Source organism: Corapipo altera, unplaced genomic scaffold (assembly GCF_003945725.1).
Source record: "Corapipo altera isolate COAL_440 unplaced genomic scaffold, ASM394572v1 308, whole genome shotgun sequence".
NCBI lineage: Eukaryota > Metazoa > Chordata > Aves > Passeriformes > Pipridae > Corapipo > Corapipo altera.
Genome location: NW_020884925.1, coordinates 5132146 through 5152172, shown reverse-complemented (window position 1 = coordinate 5152172; position 20027 = coordinate 5132146). Strand labels below are relative to the sequence as shown.

The following is a 20027-nucleotide window of genomic DNA, read 5'->3' as shown; positions in this document are numbered from 1 at the left end:
CACGGACACGGGCCTGTCCCACACGGACAGACACACGGACACGGGCCGGTCCCACACGGACGGACACACGGACACGGGCCTGTCCCACACCGACAGACACACGGACACGGGCCGGTCCCAGACGGACAGGGACACAAAGAGACAGGGGCTGATCTCAGACAGACAGACAGCGCCCGCTCCAGTGACACCCCCAGACCTCTCGTCAGGGCTTTATTGACACGCGGGCTCCCCCCAGCAATGACCGCCCGCACGTTCATTCGCAGGGGGTTTGTCACCCCGCGACCCCTTATTTAAAAAGAAAGGGTCATAATATTCTTAAGAGGTAGGTGAAGAGTCTGGTACTTACATTTTTTTATATTAAAGGGGCAAAAGAAAATAAGTCACATCGGTGAAGAATGGCAGCAGCCAAATCGTGCCAGCTCTGTTATCCGTGATTCACAAGCTGTGCTCTATGATTACGCAGCTCCGCTGTGTTAAATGCTGCTCATTTCCCATATCACACATACTAGAGTTTACAGATACTAACTGACAATGTAATCCTGCTCTGGTAACCCTTTATCTACCATTCAACCATTAGAGCACCCCACTGCTCAGCCCTGTCTTGTTAACGATGACTAAGAAACGCTGCAGAACTGCAGGAATGTGAGCATCTGTCCTCCATGAATTCTTATTTATAATTATTAACCTGGAATTCCATGTCATAAGTATTAACTATCAGCTGTGCAAGCTGAGCAAGGAGCATGGTAAGAGAAGACTTGACTTTTGGAAAACACTCCAGCAGCAGCTTCTCAGATTTTTATTTTTTTTTTTTAGTATTGAAAATAAGTCCATTAATTTTAAATCAGAGTAATCTGGGCAGTCCAGATTGCAAAACTGAAAAAAGATCTAGTTGAGCAAAGAATGGTTTTAATGTCAGTGATCTCAGTCATGCTTGAAGGGAATCAGGAAAAACCAACATAACTGCACCCTCTTCTCTTCATAAATGCCCTTTTTTCCTGTTAGCTCAATATGGGGAATGAGACATGATAAAGGGAACAGTGCAGTTCAGCTTAGAATTTTGAAGCTAAGAAAGCTGCAGCACAGGTCTTTCAGAATACAAACATTTAAATATTTGTTATATTTCAGAATGCTACTCTGACTAAAACCAGGTGTCTTTAAAAAGTATTAATGAATTAAAGCATTTATTTCAAGCATCTCCAACAACCAGCCAATGAAACAAGTCCTAGAGAATGACCTGCATTCACAAGGACTGAGTAAAAATTTTCACTGAGAGCTTTGTAAGACTTTGCAGTTACAAAAGGCACACCAGCTGTTATCCCTCTCCTCTGTTCCTCACATGAGGCTTTTCTGAGGGAGACTGGAATGACTGGAATGACTTGAGAATTAGTCATCTCCAAAAACAACAGCTTTTGAGAAGACATGAATTTAAACCATTTTTCTAGACAGTAAGTATAGTATAAATCCGTAGGATACACCAACAAAAATTTGACACTGAAAGAAATGCACTTTTCACCAAGAAACTTTGTGACAGATTGAGTTTAGAAAGTGCCCACTCCCAGTGTATCTCCATTATTTTCAGTTCAGCACAGATGTTTCAGTAGATGCCACCAGTGAAGCTGACAGGAGCAGGCACCAATGCCACCTGCTCCTCCCTGTGACACTTCGAGGTCATGTCATTAGATTGACCTGTAATCTCATCTTGAAGTGACACCAATGACCTGCTGGAAGGTTTGAGGGTGTCATTAGAGCACTTCAGTGTGTGATGCAAGAAATCTGCTAACAAAGACAGGCTCTGCCCTAGTCACGTGCAGTCAGAGGGTAACTGTCAGTACACAGCTCCTCACAGCAGTCAGTGCTGTTCCTCACTGAAAATAAAGGAAACATATGATAAACTGCATTGTTATGAACACGGTTACATGTTACTCCAACTAGTTCCATGCTTTTTGGAATAAAAATTCTCCATTTCAACATCCCAGAAGCTCAAAGACTCCAACCTGCTGCAGCACTAAATCCTTACAGATCCCTTTCCATTCCTTTCCAACATAACGTGGCTCTGCCATCCTACACAGAACGTCAAGAACATTCAATCCAGAGTCTACTCACATCAGTTTTTAATGACACTTTCTCCAAAATCCCTTTGCCACTTCTGAAGACTTACCCTGTTGCAGGAATCATTTTACTTAATGTCACATCCATGGAGAGTCCACTGGCCCAAACCTTCTCTCAGTTGTCCACAGCAGTAACAGGAGACAGGCAATGACTTATTGCTGTGCATTTATATATAAACTAACAAGACCTCCAAGACAAAGGGAAATTAGTGACTCATGAAATTACCTTTTCTTAACAGTGCTCACTGAATTCTAGCAACATGAGTATTCCTTTTAGAAGGAAGTGTCACTGAAAGGTGAATTCCCTACAATACTGTATCTTATCACAAAGTTTATTCAAGTTTTGAAATAATTTTTATTAAAGTACGACATTCTGAGTTTTCATGTTTTTAATTATTAAAATATATTACATTATATTATAGATTTCAAAAAAAGATAAGTTTGACAAAACATTACTCATAACTTTGGGACCACTTTGTTTTTTGTAAACATCCACCTCACCATTCAATGATGAGCTGCAAGAAGTCAGAGGGGGATAATTCTTTAGCACACCTCTTTCTCAGGCTGCATATCTTTAGGGACAGAAGAGCTGTTGTGCTCACAACAACTTCACTAGAGAAATAAACCATTTGGGAAGCACATACACGTCTCCAAAAGAAATCAGACTCCTGCAGCATGAAACTGTGGACTCACTTGGCCAGCAGGAAACACAACAACAATCCCATCATTTGGTAAATATGGCACATAGAGAGCACTGGCTTCTCCACACTGCACTATACACAGAGAGAGGAACAGGGCAGAGAGAACTACAACCCCTCCACTGAGAATAAACCTTTCCTCAATTAGGAAAAAATGGAAATGAGATCATCAGAATGCTTACTGTTTAGCTTAGGATGCATGGAAACCCGGTAAAAATCAGGTCTGCGTGTACATACACACCACACTGTCAAAGGATCAGAAGGCTGCAAGTGCCCAGTTTACTGACTAAACTTGACATTAATCTGGGCCAACATGGAAACTGAGGCAGGAGATAAGGCAGCCCAAAAGAAACTGTTAGCATTTGTGCTCTGCCCTCAGAGCAAGAGCCAAACCTGATGGAATGTATGCAAGGCACCTTGACATTGGTATTGCCTCTTATACAAGTACACCCTGTTTCTTAATCTCTTTGAAACTACTGTAACAAAAGAACTTCGATCTCGAGAGGAACATCTTCAAACTGCAGACTTAACCTTCCAGAGACATGGGCAAGCTGCCCTCACCTGACATCAGTGTGCTCCCAGAGTCTGTACAGGTATCACTAGAGACAGCAGATTGTTAATTGCAAAATCTTGACCCCAGAACTCTTTCTCAGTTGCTGTTTAGCAGTGTCAGGCAGTAATTTGGTTGAACACAACCAGATTTTTTTCTAATAACATAACTGAGTAACACTAACTTAAAATATAATTGAGAAGTGATATTTTTTGGCAAAGACAAAATTGTGAGCACAATCAACATCAAAAGCAAAGATTTAATATATTTGCTAGAACATTATATTGCTCAACTCCTGAATGAATTTATTTGCATGCACCTGTCCTTACAGGGAAATTGCAATGTTTATCAGAAGATGTTACAAACTTCTTCAACATATTCCCCGCTGCATTATGATTGCCTCGATAAACGTATAAACAGTAGTGATGTGTCCAAGAACACCTCTTACAGACACAGGTTTACCACCCTTGTGGAGAGCAGAAAAAACCCCAACCTTTAAATTACTTTTGTAAAAGTAAAGCACTGCTGTATCACGTGCCAAACTTAAGAGCATTAGAAACAGATGTTTCATCTCCAGGGATGACACAGGTAGCATAAGACTCCCCATACTTCTGCCAAAAAAAAATGGTATTATGGCTGGAATAACTGTGTAACTCCCAAGTTCTACCAGAGTTCCTACTACAGACAACCAAGGTTCATCCAGAAAGAACTGCAATGAACTCGCTTCATAGCAGGAGCTGAGACAGTCTGGATGTCCTGAAGCAGATCCTAAATTCACAACTTCACCTGAGAAAGGTCTGATACTTTACTAGTCATTCAAACAGTTCAGCTTCTGTTGTGGCTCAGGCTTGAACCCTTTGGCCAAGAGCCTGATGTTCCCAGAACTGCAGTTCTGCACCCTGGACAGGGGACTGAAGGACCCTCAAGGCAAGGAGTGAGCCTGCATTGGGTGTGTGAGCAAAAAGAAGGGTCTCTGCACTCGTGAAAGACTTCATGTGATTGTTAATAACCAAACAACTTCCTGCAACAATGAAGAAATGCACTTGACCATTTACAGCAAAACAGATTGATACAATAAAAACAAGTAACTTATGGCCTTGTCTACCTGCAAATGAACTCCTTCAGCAGGCACACACAATATATTGCTCAGTCATAAAAATATATATTATCTCTTTCCTTTAACATTTAGGTATATAAATATTTTACTGAAGAACATGCATCATTTAGATAAACAATGGCAAGAACATCCTCTGAAAAACATAGGGTTCTTTGACATTTAGCAGTATAAAACGAGTACATAAACAGCTATTAAAGTCAAGACAAACCAATACAGCAGGAAGCAGTTCTTGTGCTAGTCCAAAGCACCTTTTGCAACAGGTTATAATGATACATACACACAGAGAACACATTGGAAATGGAAACAGCATCATCCCATCTGCATATTCTTCAGTCTTGTTTGCACTCCAAACTTACTGTTCACTTTTCTGCTCTTGTTTTCCATTCAGCTCTTGGTCAACTCTGCTCAGCAAAGAAACACTAAAATTAAGACTTTGTTAACATAGTTTGGTAGCTCATATATTAAGAAAAAACTATTAGTCTTAAAAGGAAAACACAAAGTTTTCACATGGGAAAAGTTTTAGTAATTAAATATTAAATTAAGGGTTTTATTTAATGCAGTCACAACATTCTTGGGGGTTTTTAAAATATCTATTTTCCTACCTCCCCGTAGAAATTAATTAATTAATTAAAAAGAACTGTTAGGAAACCATTTAAATACTATAGCATTTGAGAGAAAACATTTAAAAAGTGCAAGTGAAGTTTGACTACAGAAGAAAAAAGCAGGTCCTGTGCTTTTATTAAAAAATGCAAACAGGAATACAAGCTTACAGGTAATACAATAATACTGGCAAGCACTACCACTTTGGGGAATTCCTATGCTGCAGAATAAGCACTGAATTACCTTCAGAGTTGTAGTAATTAAGCCAAGAAGGTAACAGGATTAGTTGAATCAACAAAAGCGAAGAGGCTCCTTAACTGCAATATTTTTTCTACTAAGTTTAAGACTTTTGGAATTACCCAGGAAAAATTCACCACCATGCTGATAAAGGTGGTTTTTACTTGGTGTTTTACTTTTTAACATCTGTCTTGTGACTAGCAAACAAAATGCTGCTCTGCAGGAACCAGTGGATGACTGACAGCCCTGCACAAAACATTATTTCCCTCTTTACAGTAAGAACAAGCTACAGTCTTAATTCAGTCTTCTATAAAGTAAGCTGCGCATGGAGGTAAATTAATTTTAAAACCAACAGCAGTTCCAAAGTGAGAGAGACAAAGAGTTTGCCCTCTAACAACTTGTCTAACCTGTCTCTCAAACTATTACCAGCCAGTTCTCCAAAATGACAGAAACATTGGCAGCTCCTTTAGGCCACGAACCCATAAAAAGGGGAGGCAAGCTTTCTGTTTGCTTGCCTTTTTTTCTCCCCTCCTCTTTCTTGCAGCTGTAAGGACTGAACCAAGTACATTGGGATCCAATAGGTCTGGAGCACTGAGGTCTGGAAGCAACAAGCCCAGCTGGAAAGCCAGTCAGGAGCACAGTGCAAAGGGTGCTCTGAGGCTGCAGCTCAGCCCTGACCTCCCTGCAGTGCCTCAGAAAAGCTCCCTTGCCTCTGCTATACAGTAAATAATGCTACAGCTGCTTTCAACCTGGGTGAAGACTTGGGATCAAATTCTGCCTGTGATCTCTTCTCTACATCTATTTTTCACTGAGGAACACCCTCCTTTGTACAAAAGCGATGGTAGTGCACGGGACACTAAAAAGTGCTTGTTGTACTGAGATTTTTAAAAGTTTCTGCATTACTGTTTGAATGTCTCTGGGTTGCACCCTGAATACATTGGGCCTTGCAACAGAATTGGGCCAAATTATGCACACTGGGGAAATAAAAATCAAGCAGAACTATTGTTTGACATTTACTGAAAGGGTTTCTTAAATTTGACAGGCTTAGTACTTCAGGTCACACACTGCAAAATTATCACTTCATTGGAATAATTCCTAAAGAATGTCCAACACATCACTAGGTTTACATTCTAGCTTTCAGAAAGAATTTAAATTACATTTATTTTAATTGCTTAGTATTCTTCTACCCAATTTAGACAATAAGCTTCCCTTAATAGTTATGCACACACAGAAAAAGTAATTAAAAAAGAAAACCAAAGTTAGTAGCAAAATCTTTCAATACAATTGTTAGTGGGTGAAAAAATAACATATCCATCAAAAAAATGTCATCAGCTGCTGGAATAGCTTGAATAGTTAGCAGGAGACTGAAAATTAACAAAATGGAAATCCAATGTTTATTAGCAAGGAACATAGGCACTGCAAATACAAACAGCACTAAAATACTTATTTAGATTGCAACTGTGCCAGTTAATAACTAAAAAGGTAGTGAATACCAAGAATACAAGATTCAATATTAGAACTTCTTACTGAGTTGCATCTCTGCTAATGCACAGACAGCTTAGAACCTAAATACAGCTCATCTTTAGGTATCATTCTCCTTAGAAACAGGGAAATTGGATTTAGCAGATTCATACAGAAACACTACTTTTGCCTCTTGAAGACTCAGTTGAGAACACATGTATCCCCTCAGAAGTGAGCATCTCACATTATAATGTAATAGAAACTATTCTCAAATCTCTGTCTGAACCCCCAGGGTGAGCTTCTGTAGATGATTTACTGCCTGCAAGTACAAGAGGGTTCCTTTCATGCATAAAAACTTGGGCACGAGTGCATGTTTATATTTACAAATGCTTATTCCTTTATGCAAGCCAATCAACTGGGAGTTAGTTGCAGTGCAAATTGTTTTATCTAGATGCAACCCTAATCAAAATATGAATATACCTTTTCTGTTTCTTTCTAAACTTTTCTTCTTCATACCTTGGTGAGGAAAAGTTTCATTTCAGTAAATATAACATATGAAGGCCAAAATCAACAGAAGCTGCAAACTAGTATTAGTGGTAATACAGTTTGTAGAAACTTATCAAGTGTTGAAACTGATATAATTAAGAAAAAATACATAGTGGTTCCAGCATTTATAAGCATTAAACAAAAACCATTTAATTATTATGACGTAACAAATGAGTTCAATGAGACCTCTTGCACATTATCAACATTCATCACTAAAATTTAAAGTCTGTATTCATAACAGTTTGGAGCCAGATATAATCCTCCAAATCTGACAATTAACTCTCTAAGTTAACCAAGTTCAGCTTCTGCAGACCAGTTAAAGGTTTATCAACACAGAAAGGAGTCTTTCAAGAGTTGGAATGACAGTCTGAATATTCATAACACATCCTTAAAAACACCCAGTAAAAAAAATTCTAGAGAGAGCACCAGGCTCCTTTAGCATTCTTTCATCCCCACCTCAGGAAAACAGTTCTCTCTATTTTAGAGTTCAACTGTGGAACTGATCCAGCTGAACGTTTCCTGCAATGCCCAGCTATTTGTGGGAGCACAAGGATTAGTCCAACATGGATGTGCCCCTCTGCCTGCACACACTGGGCCATGTCCTCCCGGTTTGTGATTGCCTCTGACAGTGCAGAACGTGCCATAGGTTTTGGATGTTATCCCCTCTGACAGGCTGAGCAGTTGGATGTTATCCCCTCTGACAGGCTGAGCAGTTGATCATCTGGTTTAAGACCCAAGTTTACGGTTTCTACTCTATTACTGCACCCACAACTGCCATTGACAAAAGCATCATCATCATTTTTGAGAGAAGAATTGTGCTGATGTTAAAATGGATATTTATATCTGGAGGGAAGGGAAAAAAATGACATTTTTGTCATGCTGCCATGACATTTTTGTCATTTTGTCATGCTGCCCTCACTTATTTATCAAAGTTGTTTAGAACTGTAATGGGTAGGGATTCAGCACTTTCCCACCACTGCTCTTCTTTTAAATGAAAGCCCAACCCAAGTGATATTTCAGCACTTAACTTGTTCCTCTGAAGAACACTGAAGGTATTATAAATAACTTCAGTACCAACATGCCCAGAATTTCTCACTCACAAGCCAGTTTAGCATATATATGAGGTGTAGAACAACTGCCTTGTCTCTAGAAGACTTAATTTGCACATCAGAACTCAGTGATCACACAAATATCACCCGAGGAACGTGATGCCTCCAGCTCCTCCACCCCCAGGTGAGGTCAGACATGGACCCTCCTACGGACAGCAGGGATCTGAGCTGAAGTTCCCAAGTGTTACAGTCAAACCAAACCCTGGTTACAACACACCCCAGCTCCAGCACATGGACAGTGAGAACAGGGAGAATAATAAAACGTACTGTTTTATGCACTCTGGGATGCCAACGTACTCCATGGGGATGAGCTCAGCTAGTTCTGCCAGGGTAAAGACATACCTAATTTTTTGGCTGAATTTTGAGCTGTGGAAGAACAAATGCAGGGTATACAGTTACAACTTAAACATTTTCAACTAGGCCAGTATTAAAACAGTCATTCAAGTTCAAAGTAAACAGCTGTCAGGATTACTTAAAAACAGAAAAAGCTTCCAGAGCATTACCTAATAAAAGGTTTTGTGATGGCCAGGAGTGTTCTGATGAACCAAGAAGGATGAACTATAATCAGTGATTTCAGATTTTTTCTTAACCTGAAGAATTTAAACAATGAAAGTAATTACTAGAAGAAAAAAGCAGCTTGACAACAAGGGGTTTTTGAATATAAAAACAAGTGTGTTTTTGCAAGCCCACCTGTCACATAAACCTAGAATTCTGACATTCCATTATTAGAAACCAACATCTGGCAGAAGAAAAAATACTATAAAAATTTAAGACACAGTATCCATTTAACGAGAATGACAAGGAAAAACACTCCAAGGAGAAGTTTCTTTGAATCTTTTTACACAACTGAAGTGGTTCACACGTTATTAACCTTATATTAATACATTAAGTTTTAACTATATTTTACAAGATAACAATATTTAATATTCTAAGACTACTGTTTTCACCTAAAAAAACCCCTCAACCCTACAAGTAACAACAATAATGAAACAAACACAAAAAAACACACACAAAAAAATCCAAACACCACACAGCACCCCCCAGGCATGTCTGGAGCATTATCCCACAGTGTCCAGCTTAGGAAGGGGTTTTCAACAGGCCAAGCAATTTCCTTAATCGAATCTTAACCAAAGGGACCAGACACCACATTGAACAGCACTTCATCCCAAATATGTCTATCACTGAGCATGTGAATATTATAAGAAAACACTGCAGAGTTTCTTACCTTCTGTCAATCTGCTGGTAACACTTCCTGAGCCAGCCTAGACTGGGCATTTTCCTCCGTGTGGTTGCACCGTTCAGGTAAACTATCATATAGTTCTCAGCTACCAACAGCTCTAAAGTGCCAATTACATACCTGCACAGACAGAAAACTTTACTGTCCACAGCCTTCACTTGAAAGTAACTCCTAATAATTCCTATGCTCAAATATATTAAAAATAACGAAAAAACAGAGTTGGCAACACTGTTGAACATCATCTAATTCATTTCTTTCCTCCCCCAGGAAGCAGATGTAGTTGCTTTTCTATTTGCTCCCTTTCCCTCATCTGAAATATAGAAAGCTTTATTTAAAAGAGAGAGAAGTAACTGTCCTTATATTAGAATGCTATGTTTCACAATGTGGAATTAAGACAGTATTCAGAGGCAGATGATGACTCACTTAAATAGATTGTCCATCAGGTATCTGTAGTTAGGCTGGCTGCTTTCAGGCATAAAGCAAACAGCAAACACAACAATGGCATTTAACCCATCACCATAATAACCTAAAACCAAAGAAAAGAGCAACAGTAGTGACAAAGATGACTACTATTGACTACATTTACACAAAGTCAAGCACATTCAGTAAGCTTTTTCATTATTTACCTTAAAGAGATTTACAAACATCTACATGGACAGATTCTTACAGTTACAGAAAACCTCAAGATTTCTTTTTTGTCTACTTCTAAAGCAATAGCTGAAGTCAATCAAATGCTATACCTACAACCAACATCTCAGCATATTTAATAACATGTTATTTAAAGTTAAGTCAACTTTTCTTCCAACCTAAACTTCACAGGCTGTTGGGAAGTCATGAATTGATTTTGGCCTTAGTAGATCTACAGTTAGTGCTTTCAACATACTTAAAACCAAAAAAAAATGTACTGGTAGCAGTGACACTGTAGAACAGATTGAATACATCTTATTACATATGTGCACTTTAGTACATGTGAACATTTTGGAACTTTAGTTTAATAGAGAAAAAAATTATTAAATCAGCAGTGTCTTAACACTGCAAAAAATGAACCATCACAAGCCATTATGCACAAAGCTCTCCCTGTGCCACCCCAGCTCAGCCTACAGAAGCAGCTGCTCAGCAGTTCCCCTCCCCACATGGCCAATCCTTACCCCCATGACTGATAACTTTTTTATAGGGTTCAATTGCCTTCATGTCCACCCTGTGGTCCTGCTCTCCGATCCGGAACATCCGCCAGCGCCGCCCATCGTCCTTCTCCTCTGCCTCAGTGTACTCAGTGAGGGAGCCCTTCCTAATCACATCAGTAGTTTTTGGTTTGGGAAGATCATCTGCCAAAGGTAAAACACGTTCAAGATCCATTATGAACACCATTACACTGCCAATCAGGTACAGCACTGGTTAACCACTTTGCTGTCTGATCTATTTTGGTGTTCTTTAGCCAGTCACACAGACCAGCTGGTGTCAGGGATATTTTACCAACATACTCGTGTTGGCAGTAATTTTCTGTGTTAAAAGTATATGAAAAATTTCCATTCGTGTAGGAAGCCTAATTAATTGTAGGCTTTCAGAACACAGACCTCAGTGAATGTCACCAAATCAGACAAAGTGGTTAACTCCAATGAGAATTACAGAGGTTGCTTGATCACAGATTTACATACAAGCATGATTAAAAACATTGATGGTACCTTGCAAGCAGACATGCAGGCAAATCTATTAGAAATTAAATCTAATTCACATGTGTGTAATCAATATATATGAAATTTATGTGACAGCAATCTGTAAGACAATTTGCACCAATTCAATGATGATTCTTGACTTTGTTGCACAGACCTTACCCAAAGCGAGAAAAACCTACTGCAAGTTAGTTGTCTGTTTCCAAGACAAAGCTGTTAATTGAAACTATCCTTCCAGGAAAATGAAGGCAGCAGCATTAAAGGAAGAAAAGACAGAAACCCTTTTCAGCCACTTTTAAAAACAAGACACAAGCATCTGGAACAGTTCCTTCACATCACAGCAAAACTACCCCTAAATACCAATTCTTCTTAAAACAAGGAAAATCCTTTTATCCAGGTAAACACCCAGTCTCTGTTAAGAAAACTTCACCTGCAACATGTCTTTAGCTATTCCAAAAAACAAAACCACCCCCTTATCCTAAAGAGTGTTTCTTTCTCCACAGGTATTGTTTCAAACATAACAATGAGAACAGAACTTCCTGTTCAGTCAGGAATTAACATTATTTTATTTTCAGAATAAAAAAATAATAATTGAGTTTACATGTTTACTTAGAGACATTTTTAAGCCATGAAGTTTACAGATGTTAGAGACTTCAACACACTGACCAACACAACAGTTCTTGGTTTACATAAAAGGGCCTTAAAACATAATTAAACTCTAAGTTTAAACTTAATGCTTCAACTTCTACACAAAATGTTTGCCTCAAATAAAATTTGTTAGAATCTCCAAGTTTTGCCTATAAGAGTAGGATAAAGCATCTATTCATTTCTTAAAATTAAGATCATTACTACTGTGGCTCCAGCTAAGTTAACTTCCTATCAAGTAATTTCAGAATTCCTTGTCACAAAATTGAGGCTCTTCTACTAGCAAGCAAACCCTAAGGCTTTTGCCATTCTTACCACAGGAAGGTATGAGACAGGTGTTACTCAGTGTTTTCAAAAATACCACTCAGTCCTCCTTAAATTGCACTTCATCAGTTCCTGGACAGCCAACCTCTATCCCTTTGGATGTTCCCTCCATTTAAACTCACCTCTAACACATGGAAAACACCTTTGAGACTTTTTTCGACAGGGTGGCTTTTAAAAATATACTGCAACAGAGAGGATTTTCCATAACTTCAAGTCTCATAGATCTATATATAGATGACAGACAGATGTATATATAGATACTATTCAGCTAAGTTTACTTGGAGTTACAGCTATTATTATGTTGCTTGTTTACTAATCAGATGAGGCCTTTTGCTCTTTAAAAATTCATTGCACCCATTTTCAATTTCTAATCTAATCACTCCCTTTACGTTTTTCCTCTTGTAACTTCAAGTCAGTTATTTCTTACTTGAAAAACTGCTGACCTGCACATAAGAAAATAGAAATATTTTAGAGCATCTGAGCAAAGGACCAAAATACTTACCTTCCCATTCAAATTCATTACTGTTTTCTGAAGGAGTATCTAAATCATCCAAATCAATCTCTCCACTCTCATCCAAGTCATCAGACAAAGCAGGTTGCTCGCTGGGATCCAAATTTAAGCTGATATCTGGAGCCACTAGTTTCTTCCTCACTTTGGTTCCATTAACCTCTGCATCTAAAAAAAGCAAATTGTTTATTCCCAAAGCTAAATGAGTTCAGACAAGCAAATTAATAACACACAACAGCACCATCCTCTTTCATAAGAGATTGTATGCTAATGCCAATAATTCAAACAATGTATCTGTGGATTAAGACTTTAATATGGGATGAAAAGAACAGAAGGTAAAAGATCTCAAGTTGTAAGATAGTAAGTTTACCCAGTTGTTGCAGATATTATACCAAATAAATCCTGCAAATAATACAATAGATTCATGTCCCTACCCTTGTTTTTGTTAGACATCAGTAACATCATAACCACCTCTGATGAAATAAAAAATAACATACAAGTTGAAAAAAAACCCTGACAGACAACAGTGAGAACAGAAAGTCAAATAACCTGTTTGTGAAAACACAGAATGCTTTCAGGCACAAGGCAAATGCTGGTGTGATTTAGACAGCAATTGAAAGCAGGGAATAACATCAAATTACTGATCCTGCACTAGAAATGCCACAAGTACTGCACACAGACAAAATCCAAAAAAATTTAAAATGTAAAAAAAAGCCATTTATATTATTTCCCCTCTGACCATTGAAACAGGCAATGCTCCTATATAGCCACAAAGGTCTGAAATTGGGAGCAAAACCAAGGTAGGCCCCAATTGCTGAACAGAAGTCAAATAATGAACAAAGATTTTAAGACAGATCAGGAAGTGAATGCAATAATTCCTTGTTGTCCAGCATTACCTGGATAGCTCTGCTCACAGAGAGCATGAAGACTCTCGTATTTTTGTTCCAAAACCCTTTTCTTTCTAGATCAGATATTTATAATACCCTTCACATACAGAAGTGCCATTTACAATGCTATTTCCTCAAGCCTGACTCAAAAGAGAGCAAAAAGTCCAACCCAAAGAAACCAACCCAAGAAACCCCCCACATCGAAAACTCCCCTGAAGCAAAATGGAGCTTTAAAACAGCAGCTAAGTAGGAAGCAGCTTGACTGGAGTGGAATGTTCTTACCAGCCTGGCTTTCTGTTCCAGCTGCAGCCAATGTTTCAGATTCAACAGGATCATCCTCTGGCAGGGGCCTGGGACACAAAGTAGAAAGTATTGTTACAAAACTTCTTTACATATTTTTTTAATGCCAAATATTTAGACTTACATACTGCTAAAAAAACCACTGTGGGATAGTACTGAACTAAATTTACTTCTAGCCTAAGTTCAAGTTCTCAGTAAACAAAGCACCAAAGTAGCAGAAAATTCCTTTACAGCACTCAAGGGACCATCTGGTGATGTGACAGAACACTGATTACTACCAGTGTGTCATCCCTGCTTGACAAACTTCGACATCAGTACATGACAGGAGTAGTTTAGTCACATGATCACAGAAATGCCTCCAAAGTCAGCTGATGCAGTTTCTTTGTGGGCCCAAGCATCAGAAGCAGCCTTAACTGGTACAGACTTTGCTCAGGAATGTTGCTCAATGAAATATTTGGGCCTTGAGACACTGGTAATAATATGCAAACAATGTAGCTGCAAAATATTATCACAGAAAATAAACAAAGCCAAGCTTACAAATGTTCACTTCAGCAACACTGGAAGCATCAGCAGTGGCAATCCTGCATTACTTCACTTCCACAGAACACGAAGCAAGCCCCTTCCAGATCACAAAGAAACACACCACAAAACCTTTTCAAGACTACTGTATTAATATCTATTAAATATATACTATTAATATATAATAATACTACATTCAAGATCATTACTGAGTATTAGTTCACCAGGAAGACAGAGAGGTGGCTTATTGTGGATGTTGTGTGTTTGATCTGAATGACTTTAAAACAAAATTCAAAACCTTGGAAAATCTTCATCTTGCCATTCTTCCTTAAACTCAACACCTTCCATTCTCCAGCCAACTTGAACTGCTAACAGAGACTCCTGGTCAGCCAGAACCTCTTGTCTTCAGGACAAGGGGCTAAAGAGGAGCTGCAGGAACATAACAGAAAATGCTGCTTCAATACTACTGCAATTCCCATACTGGCAACATATCCTTTAACTTATCCCCAGGTTGAGGTATTATGCAGAATAGAAACCAAAACAGCACAGGGAAGAGTTTATAATTTCCATTTTACTTTTTTTCCCCTACAAAACTGCTTATGGAATGGCTTATCATACAGTAATGGAGGTTGGAAGGGATTTCCTGTAATCAAGCAGGATTAACCTCTCAGTTAAAATCCAACCCTTGAGCAACCTGATTTATCATTTATGATTATAGCAGTTCACTCCAAAATGTAAGAAACCTGACATGTCTCTAGATTCTATAGGAGATAACAAATAAGTGTATATTTTGAGGGAAAAAAATCCACACAGTCAGATCTAAAATACAACCCATTTAAAAATTAAAACAAAAACCAACCAACCCAAACACTTAAAATATAACTGTTTAAGAGGCTGCTTTCAGAGAACTCACCCTGGGATGTGCAAGGGAAGCTGTGTTTTTTCAGGTTCACCCATCACCAGCAACAAGGAATCCCCAGTAATGGAACATGATAAACCATTCTGCTGACATACAAGTCCAAACCAGCTGAAGTTCTTGGCTGTGTTGGCTCTAAATATTGGCAGAAACAGGTAAACTTATCAATGATGAAACACTGATCAAAACAAGAAACAATGGTACTTTTAAATGCAAAGGAGCAATCAACATAGAACACCAGTAAGTACAAAGTTCAAATGCAACAACACTGCCAATTATCTCAGAGATATGGGGGTTTTACATAGCTAAAAAGAAACAAATTACACTTATTGTTCTGTAGGATCATCTTTCCTTTCACAACAAATCCAAATGTCTCTTCTCCTGACCTGATTCCAACCACAGACTGATCTTAAAACATCCTGCAATGCTTAGAGCTACACCACATAAGTTGATTAATAAAGAAAAATTAAAAGACTGATCTTTTTATAAAACTGCAGTACTATAGACAAAATAAACACTAATGACCTCAGTTTAAACCTGTTACTGACATCTCCCCGCTTCCCTCACTCAGAAAACTGAAACTAAATTTCTAGAAGGCAGCAATTGATGCCTTAAGACCTTTTTAGTTTATTTTTCTAATTTTGTAAGCTTTATAAGTTTTGTAAGAAGTAGAAGCAGCAGCCCTTGTTCCCTACCCTGTAGCACAAGTAGTTTACACATTCCTCAACCCTCTTACCCCATTCCATGCTCCCCATATCAAATCTACCCCTGAATTCAGTAGAAATGTTTAGTCTTTTGTCAAGGCAAGGCCTATACTGTTCAGAGAACACTCATATCTTGGCCTGAACAACAGAACAGAGTCAAGAACTGGGTGACCGTGTACCCTTTGTGCTCTGAGGATGGTGAGAATGATGAAGAGGTGGTCCCAAAAGCCCCCAGACCCAATTCCCAGGGGGTGGGCTAAGGGGTGGACCAGAGCAAAGGCAACAGGATGGATAAAACTTGGATTGGTCAAGCAGTGTTATAAAATGTAACATCTCAGGCACAGCCTTGGCACAAATTAAACTCTTTCCTTATCTCACCCTCAATTAACTGCTCCTGAGGTTTTTTTTCCTTAGCATAAGCTGCACAGGCATCACAACCTAGTTCCTCTGAAGGGTCAGACTCCTTGTTTGAATCATTCAGCACCTGAACCTCTGAGTTGCTGCACACAACCTTCAAGAAGCTGCCCCTGGCAATTGTCCCTCTTTCTGTTTGTCCTTTCTGACTAAGACCCTGTTTGGAGCAGTTTCTTGCTGCTTGAATGATGGGCCTGTGCTCCTGAAACAAGTCCTGCCTGTCCCCGAGGTGATGACACCCAGCACAGCAGGCACGGGTGTGTCAGTGCTGCCCTGCCACTGCACCAGGGACTGGAAACGTGTGCTGGGAGAGGAGACCCCGCTGTGCTCAGCACTGCCAGGGAATCTGGGCAGCTCTCTCTGCAGTGTGGGGACACGGGGATGGAGCACAGGGAGTGCCACCAGGGACCCTACACAGTCAGGACACAGTGGCTACACCAGGATGGAACGAACCACCTGACGTAAACACCCAGCTGATTATAACCCCGAAAGAAAACCTGACCTGCTGACTCCCCTCTTGGGGGACAGATGGAGAAATTAAGAAAACTGACAGGAAAAATACCCAAACACCCCCCCAACCAACCCCATCACCGTGCTGGTGGCTGTAAGATGCTCCTCCTGAGCTCACCTGCACTGCACTCACAGCACAGTTCCCTTACAGTTTAAAGTCGGGTTTTCCTCCAAGACTCTCAGTTTTCTCACCACACTTTTGAAAAAACACCAAACATGAAGTAACCCTATTAATTGCAAAGGTACAATATTTCAGTGCAGAAGCAATTCCTACCTGCTTGTATTTCATTGCACTGAGATAAACTTATCATGCTGTTATCAAAGTTTAAGATACTTTTACAAAACACTCCCCACATTACTTGCAGAATTCTTGCCAGCAGCTTCTTATTAAGGTGGATCAGAAAGCAATCATTTGCTAAATACCACACAGGACAACTGAAAACGACTTACAAGGCAACCTCTGAGTTCAACATCAGATAAGTGACTTTAGGTTTTCAGCATCCTACTTAACATGCTGACAGTAGTTGTTTCAGATGTTTTTACTTCAAGTCTCATATATAAAAGCACTATCATTTGTCAACTAGAAGAATGAGAAATTAAGGAGGAAGGGTAATCTTCTCAAGAAAGTTAGAAAAGTGATGACTAAAGTAATTTTACATCAATTAATATAAATGCTTACAAGCAGGGGAAAAAAAATTCTGCATATACAAACTAAAGCTGAATTTAGAATAGTCTTCCTACCAGTGCTGTGGCAGTGCTGACATCTGTTTTTAACAAGCCAAAGTCTTTTTAATTCAGCTGTAAAACTAAAATCTAAAAACTTCATTTGAAAAATGTCTTATATTGTAATAATGCAAGTATTTATCAGTCATACAGAAAAGCAATTAATTTCTACCTGATCCAGGCTCTCTCCATGGTCAACTCAAAGACTCGTGCTTTCTGAGAACAGCAAACCTGACCTTACTCTCCATTGCTCATTACTTTCTATTTTGCTTAAAGAAATGGAACTGGAAGACTGGAAGTTATCTAAAGGTCAGAAACTTCAACACATCAAAGCCCATCTGGATGCAGGGTTGCCAAGTGGTTCTGCCCTCTTACTGGAGCCACTTTGGTGCTCAACAATGCCTTTCGTTCTTTTAAGTATCCCAACAGGCAAGTTGTGATATTACAAAAAGAATTACCACAAGGAACACATCACTCAAAGCCACCCCTCCTTCCCTGCAGCTAATGAACACATTTCCATTCCAGAACAGTGGGTTAAACCCACTGTAGTTTGCATCTGAAGAACAACACTGCTTGCACCAGAGGTCAAACAACGCTGTTTTCATCCTTTTTCCTAGAAGAATAGATAATTTTCAGAGTTCTCTCATTAATGCCAAGCTGCCTTAGCTGGTAGGTACTGGAATATCAAGTAAAATAGTCTTAAGAAGCCTATTAAAAGTTGCCAGTTTTTAAAATTTACTGTACAGCTAAACAGGGACTCTAGTCTGTCCCGAATATTTAATAAAAGGGGAGAGGGAGAATGACAATAGAAAGCTTAAGATCACTTTATTAATGAAGTTAAAGACTCCTTGCAAAAATTAAATAGGTTTTCCCCTCTAAGTTCACAGGCAAACACACAACTAAACAGGAGTTCCATGGTCCCATCTGCCCATCCAACACACAGACCCACAGTCAGTCCTCCCTCAGCACCTCTGCATCTGAAGTACAACAGATACAAAATTTGTCTTTGCAAGGCCATTGCAATGACAAGCACAGACTGAATGATGCATTTGATGGGTCAAGAACAGAAAGCTGCCTGCACCTGAAAAAGTCAAAATCAACTTCAACAAAGGTTAGCCTACTTTTCCCACACACACTTCACCTCATTGTGTCAACAGCAACATTATCTGCTAATTCCAGGTTCCAGGCACTAAAGAGGTGCCTCTAAAAGTAATTTTCCCATTTGATTTTATAGCAAGCCAAAAGCAAGGAACAGACACATCTCCTGGTGCACAAACCCACGTGATGGAGCTCACGGCAATTTCTAAATGTTTTTATAATTCCAATGGTTTTCAGAACGTGACCATGAACCCAAGACATCTTTCCCAGACCTAAGACAGACATTCAGACTTTATCCGTTGCAAGTTTGCATCAGATAACACAAGGGCTTTCATTAAAAACATGTCATTCTTTGCCTCCTTTTTACTCCTTTCCCTCAGCATTGAAGCACAGAGAAATCAGGCAGCTAAAAGAGAAAACCTCTGAAAATACTCCTGCTTTCCTCTCCGACACTGCTCTGAAATCCAAACAGGAACAGAGGGATCTGCATTTCTGTGCCACTCAGACTCAGTTACATGTAAACACTGACTTGTGTCACAAAGAATTTACAGCCTGCCTAAATACAACTAATATTCCTCTGCAGGACTTAAACATGCACACGAGTCACCTAGAAACAAGCAACTACTATTTATCGCATTGCGTTAATAGCAGGAAACAAAGAGGGACTAAGACAAAAGGCACTCCAAAGCAACCCTTTGACTTCCGCGCCCCGGTTCTGCGCCCGTCCGGGCAGGGATATCCCGGGGCAGGGGGGATTTCCAGCTAGGATTCAGTGCTCACAGCTCTCCCCGTGCCAGGCACGGCGGGGCCGCGGGGCCCTGTCCGTCCCCGGGGTCCCTGCCCGCCCCTCTCGCCCGTCACCGTCAGCGCCGCCCGGTCCGGCCCCGGCCGAGCCCCCTGCGCACCTGCGGCCGGGCCGCGGCCCGAGGCTCCCGGCGGGCTGCTCCCGCCCCCCGCGGCCGTACCTGTGGGGAGAGCGCGGGGCAGGGACGGCAGGGACGGCAGGGAGGGCAGGGACGGCAGGGACGGCACGGGCCGGGGCACGGACGGCACAGGCCGGGCCAGGCCCGCGCTCACCCGGAAGCGCATCCGCCGCCCCGTCACGTGACGGTTGGACACTCGCGCGCACGCGTAAACCCGCGCGCT

At 40.1% G+C, this 20027-nt stretch overlaps 2 protein-coding genes across 6 annotated transcripts in view; both read right to left on the bottom strand.

The window, feature by feature from the left end:
• GTF2A2 (general transcription factor IIA subunit 2) overlaps window positions 1–632 on the bottom strand; it is a 5166-nt gene extending 4534 nt beyond the window's left edge. Inside the window, exon 1 of the mRNA XM_027657547.1 lies at window positions 347–632. The gene's annotated coding sequence lies outside the window, so the exon portion shown is untranslated. The remainder of the gene's footprint in view (window positions 1–346) is intronic.
• A 2965-nt stretch (window positions 633–3597) lies between these two features.
• BNIP2 (BCL2 interacting protein 2) lies at window positions 3598–19868 on the bottom strand. 5 transcript variants are annotated; one of them, XM_027657541.1, is made up of 12 exons: window positions 19847–19867; window positions 15430–15567; window positions 14815–14945; window positions 13980–14047; window positions 12805–12978; window positions 10812–10988; window positions 10087–10189; window positions 9652–9783; window positions 8930–9016; window positions 8694–8792; window positions 7252–7287; window positions 3598–4874 (listed from the first exon to the last, which is right to left on the bottom strand). In XM_027657541.1, exons 3-12 carry the CDS (start codon window positions 14862–14864, stop codon window positions 4826–4828), a joined length of 975 nt encoding a protein of 324 aa, XP_027513342.1. In that variant the 5' UTR covers window positions 14865–14945; window positions 15430–15567; window positions 19847–19867; the 3' UTR covers window positions 3598–4825. The 5 variants fall into 5 exon arrangements, with proteins under 5 accessions (XP_027513342.1, XP_027513343.1, XP_027513345.1 ...); XM_027657542.1 differs by lacking the exon at window positions 19847–19867 and adding an exon at window positions 19787–19808; XM_027657544.1 differs by lacking the exon at window positions 7252–7287 and having other exon boundaries at window positions 19847–19866.
• Between the last annotated feature and the right edge of the window lie 159 nt (window positions 19869–20027).

Excerpts from the sequence above, each read along its gene's own strand:
- BNIP2 (XM_027657541.1), bottom strand. The coding sequence starts at position 14,864 with ATGGAAGGTGTTGAGTTTAAGGAAGAATGGCAAGATGAAGATTTTCCA. Across the intron at positions 9,017-9,651 it reads TACCAGCAGATTGACAGAAG|GTTAAGAAAAAATCTGAAAT; the intron begins GTAAGAAACTCT and ends TAAATTCTTCAG. Across the intron at positions 7,288-8,693 it reads ATCCCAGAGTGCATAAAACA|GTATGAAGAAGAAAAGTTTA; the intron begins GTACGTTTTATT and ends TTCCTCACCAAG.